Source organism: Babylonia areolata, chromosome 19, assembly GCF_041734735.1.
Source record: "Babylonia areolata isolate BAREFJ2019XMU chromosome 19, ASM4173473v1, whole genome shotgun sequence".
Taxonomy (NCBI): Eukaryota; Metazoa; Mollusca; class Gastropoda; order Neogastropoda; family Buccinidae; genus Babylonia; species Babylonia areolata.
In genome coordinates this window covers 12,310,003-12,315,002 of record NC_134894.1, presented here as the reverse complement: position 1 = coordinate 12,315,002, position 5,000 = coordinate 12,310,003, and the positions used below count along the sequence as shown (strand labels likewise).

General features: G+C 43.0%; 1 protein-coding gene and 1 long non-coding RNA gene across 2 annotated transcripts in view; one reads left to right on the top strand and one right to left on the bottom strand.

Moving 5' to 3' along the window:
• The window catches only part of LOC143293452 (hexokinase type 2-like), a 23,451-nt gene extending 21,242 nt beyond the window's left edge, over window positions 1–2,209 (bottom strand). The window contains 1 exon segment of the mRNA XM_076604323.1: window positions 2,015–2,209. Coding sequence (XP_076460438.1) covers window positions 2,015–2,053 — 39 coding nt within the window. The 5' untranslated portion in view covers window positions 2,054–2,209.
• The window catches only part of LOC143293453 (uncharacterized), a 65,123-nt gene that overhangs the window by 7,537 nt on the left and 52,586 nt on the right, over window positions 1–5,000 (top strand). The window lies entirely within an intron of this gene.

Below are 5,000 nucleotides of genomic sequence, written 5' to 3'. Positions count from 1 at the left end.
AATTGACAAACTACAGTCCATGCACACTACTCTCTTACGCATAGGCACTTGAATAAGAGAGAATGAAGGTGCAAAGCTTCTGGGTTTAAACAGTTCTTTTTTTATTTTATTATTTCATATTTTTCCTTACTCTTTAAAAAATTGCCCCCACCCTCCCTAATTTACTGTATATCAAGTTCTCTTAGTTTTCATTTGTTGATTTTTCATTTAATTTGTTTCTTCTCTCACTCTCAGGTTTCCACTTTTTGTGTCATGAATAATAATAACTTTTGCAAGTTTTGATGACCATGATCTTTCAAGAGAAAATATAACCTTTGACACAAAGGACAATAAATTGTTTCATCATTTATTTGTTTCTCTTGGTTACTTTTTCAATAAAACAATTTACCCCTCCACTACCAAGAATGAGCCTCAAAACCTTTTCACATTTTAAATGAAAATACTCTGCTAAAAACAAAACACACAAATAGGCTCATCAGAGTTCAAGTTAGCAGGAGATGGGAACACAAGATAAAGCGCAAATTACACTAAATCCAAGGAAATAAAATCCAGACATAAATGGCTTTCCCATGACACAGTGGCTACTAATGACCCACGTAGCATTACTAGCAAGCCCAGACCATGGGACCCTGTTCTTCCCAGCATGGACATTTTGCTGGGACTCGGCCGGGGAGGCCAAACGAGTTCAGAAAAGGGCAAAGGGGGTGAATAGGGGATGAATAATATAATTTGTTGCTTTGTTTTAATTTATTCTTCTTTTTTTTATCAAAGATGAGAAGACATATATAGGGCACTTCAAAAGAAGAGGAAATCTTAAAGAAGAAAAAAAAGAGTGATTCTGTGTGCTCTGTGATATTGATGCAACTGTGCAACAACAACTTCAACAAAATAGTTGGGTGATGGTAGTGGTATGCTTGCATGTGTGTTTGTGTGAGAGAGAGAAAGTGACAAGGAGGACACAGCGAATAACAATGAAAAATTAAATTAGATGTCACATAACAATTACTACCACAAATTCAAGAATCAAAGAATAAGGAAAAACTACAGCTTAACACAGAAAGAAGAGGAGACAGAAAGAGAGAAAAAAAACCAAAACAAAACAAAACAAAAAACACACACACACAAAACACACACACAAAAACACCAATAAACATGAAGGAGGAGGAAGGGGGAGCTCTTTAACAGCAGGAAAAAATGATTTAAAAAAATGTATTGCAACCATAACATCCACGCGTTTGGACAGTGAGGATGCACAGACACCATTACAAAAACAAAATGGACACGATAGTGTTACGACACAAAACGACACCACCTCCACCACTGCAACGACAACATCAACAACAACAACAACGCCACCAATATCGACTGACCCCACCACGACCTTGCCATGATGAAGGGCAATGTATGCTTCCACTGCTGAAGGTGTGAGCCAGACACACACCCGGGCTCAGCCAATCAGATTCAAGCCCTGCCCTTGTGCACTCTTCACCCCAACAACATAACAAGGCCAGCAGCGAAGCAAAATCCAAGTCCGCCTGGCACCGTGCCAATTCGGGCCAAACCAATCCCTGTTTCGCAATATCAAGCTTTAAAACGACACACTTACATCAATATAACGGTATGTTTTTAAAAATATATGCATAGAAATATCTCTTATTTTGTAGATCGTATTCATGACATCAAACATCGTGCGCAGCCGACAATGGAGCGCAGACGATCGTTAACCCGCCACATCTTTTGATGCTGTCGATTCGACACCGTTTGCGTCAAAACAACAGTCACCCGCATAAGTTCAGAAACTGTTTGAAGAAGCCGAAACTCGTGCAATAGTCTGTTAAAAGTACGATACAATCAAAAGCCACAGAACTGACCACAGAAAGCACGAAACATGATAATCGTGGTCGCGCCATTTCATCACCCAACATTCACACATTGTTGTACGGAACGTGGTACGTGGTTGTGCCTGCAAATGGATGTTACACGGCATTGTGCATTGTTTCTCTAAACAACTCACCTTGTTGTACTTGTTGAGCTGATCGTTGGCTCCAGGCATGATGCTAGTCTTTTGTTTCCAACTCTTCCAGACCAGAGAAAAAGAAAACTTGCTTGGTAAAAGATGCTTGTTGCTTTGACGCGCGGAGAAACAGTAGAAGCAATACGCACAGTAGCAGAACACAAACTGAATGGCAGCCTTCGCAAAGCTCGCAAGCACTCACCCGCTATTTACATCCCAAGTCAGCTCATGTTTATTAATGAGGAGCTGTAGCGGGCCGTGTGCAAAAGAAAAGAGCGCGGAGATAGTAACGGTTTAGCGTGTCACTGCGCTGAACTCCGTGGAAGTTGGCAAAAACCCATGCTGTGACCTCGAGAGCTGAAGGAATCATTGCTGGCTGGCTGGCTTTGTTGGTTGTCGCCAAACCGAGTGTAATGTAAACCAGTGCCCCCCCCCCTCTTCCCCCCCAACCCTAACCTACCCACCTCCGCCACTTTTCTCTCGCCACACGCACACCCCCTAACACACCCCCAAGCCCCACCACACACTGCCAGCCCCACCACACCACACACACCCCCCCTCTCCGTAACCCGGACCCATTATTACTCCGGATTTTGCCCTCAGCAGACCCTGAAAGACGTTTGTTTGCCTGGTTAAAGCTTTACTTTGTCCTGTTGACAGTTGCAGCCGGTGGTACAGCGATGTATAAAACCACGTATTTTACTGTGTTGTGTTGTGGAATATTGTATTGAATTGTGTTGTATAGAACCTTGGTATTATTGCAATGTATTTTATTGTGTTATATCATACTGCATTACTTGTATTTGTATTTGTTTGTATTTGTATTTCTTTTTTTATCACAACAGATTTCTCTGAGTGAAATTCGGGCTGCTCTCCCCAGGGAGAGACCGTCGCTATACTACAGCGCCACCCATTTTTTTTTGGTATTTTTTCCTTCGTGCAGTTTTATTTGTTTTTCCTACGAAGTGGATTTTTCTTCAGAATTTTGCCAGGAACAACCCTTTTGTTGCCGTGGGTTCTTTTACGTGCGCTAGGAACATGCTGCACACGGGACCTCGGTTTATCATCTCATCCGAATGACTAGCGCCCAGACCACCACTCAAGGCCTAGTGGAGGGGAAGAAAAGATCGGCGGTTGAGCCGTGATTCGAACCAGCGCGCTCAGATTCTCACACTTCGTATGCGGATGCGTTACCTCTAGGCCATCACTCCACTCAATATTTTCCAAATCGGGCTGTTATCCCGGTCAGATTGTATCGCCGAAAAGCAATGCCACTAGTAGTTATGTTTGTTAGTTTGTTTCGTATCTGGCTGTATGCATATTTATCCGTTTTTGAATAAATTTTTAAAGAAAAGAAGATAAGAACTAAACGAAATGATAGAGCCCGATCAATTATTATGTCTATCCAGTCTTTGTATATTCATGAATGATAATAATAATGATAACAACAACGATGATGATCAGTAACAGTGTGGGTGTGGGGGTGTAGGTGTGTGTGTGTGTGATAAAACTAAGCTACTGCATCGGCATGAATGTTTGTTTATTCAGACTTTATATCGTTCAGCAAGGTTTGTGTGTGTGTGTGTGTGTGTGTGTGTGTGTGTGTTTCTGTGTGTGTGTGTGTGTGTGTGTAAAACTAAATTACTGCATCGGCATGATCAATGTTTGTTTATTCAGACTTTATATCGTTCAGCAAGGTGTGTGTGTGTGTGTGTGTGTGTGTGTGTGCGTGTGTGTGACGGTGTGTGTGTGTGCGTGTGTGCGTGCGTGCGTAGGTGTGTGTGTGTGTGCGTGTTTGTCAGTGCGCGTGTGTGTGTCAGTGCCCTCATTAGCAACTAACAGCTTGTTCGCAAGCGCGGTATTTGCATACTACGCGTAAAATATTTGCTTGATGATTCCCGGGCAGGCCAGCATCCAGATCAGAGATCGACAGAAAGTGTGTCAGGTCAAGGCTGTGGTAGTGACACCCAGCTGTAGATGAATGCTGCTGCTGCTGTTGTAGCCGCCGCTGCCAGTGTGGGCTGCACACCTCTGTGGTCTGCTACCTTCTTTTGGCTGATGCTCTAAGCAGTCGACATCGGTGACGGCAAACACTCGTTTTTCGGGGTTTAGATTCTCATTTACACAAGTTATTGCAACGTGCTGTTTGTTTCTTTGAAATGGAATTTGTATTATTTCCTCTTTTTTTTTTTCCCAAGCAGATGTGATGTAGTATAGTCAGTCATTATAGATCAGTCCTTATACGCTTTGACATCTTCTTCAAACTGTGAACTGATTGCAAGTAAGAAAGGTGACTCACTTTAAATTAATAAGATTTTAAAAAAAAAGAGTTATTGTTTCTTTTTCTTGTTCGTATGAAAAAGAATTCTGAAGACTGAGCCATCTATTGAATGAATCCAGCAGGTAGACTCAGTCCATTACGGGTGTGGGGTGATGGTGTTGAGGGGGGCGGGGGCGGGGAGGGGGGCGGGGGGAGCGGGAGGTAGAAGGGCCGGAAAGGGAAGACATGCATGATTGTGTGTGTTTTCTGTGTGTGAATTTTTAATGATAATGTTTTGTGTGCGTGTGTGTGTGAATGTATGTGTGCGTCCGTGTGTGTGTTTCATGTGTGTGTGTGTGTGTGTGTGTGTGTGTGTGTGTGTGTGTGCATATGTAAGAGAGACGGGGGTGAGGGAGGGGAGGAGGAGGGGGGGGGGGAGCATAAACGAACGCATTCATGAGTATGCACCTTCTCACCATCATCATGCTAGCACCACCACCACCACCACCACCACCACCCGCACTAGGAACATTATGTCATGAGAGAAATTCAGTGATAACAGCAGTAGCACCAGCACCAGCAACAACGACAACAACCACAGCAACACCAAAAAACAACAACAACCACAGCAACACCAAAAACAACAACAACAATAACAACAAAGTAATTTGACTACCAACCAACCAACGGCTGACCAACTTAAGAAAGAAAGGGGAAAAAAAAATC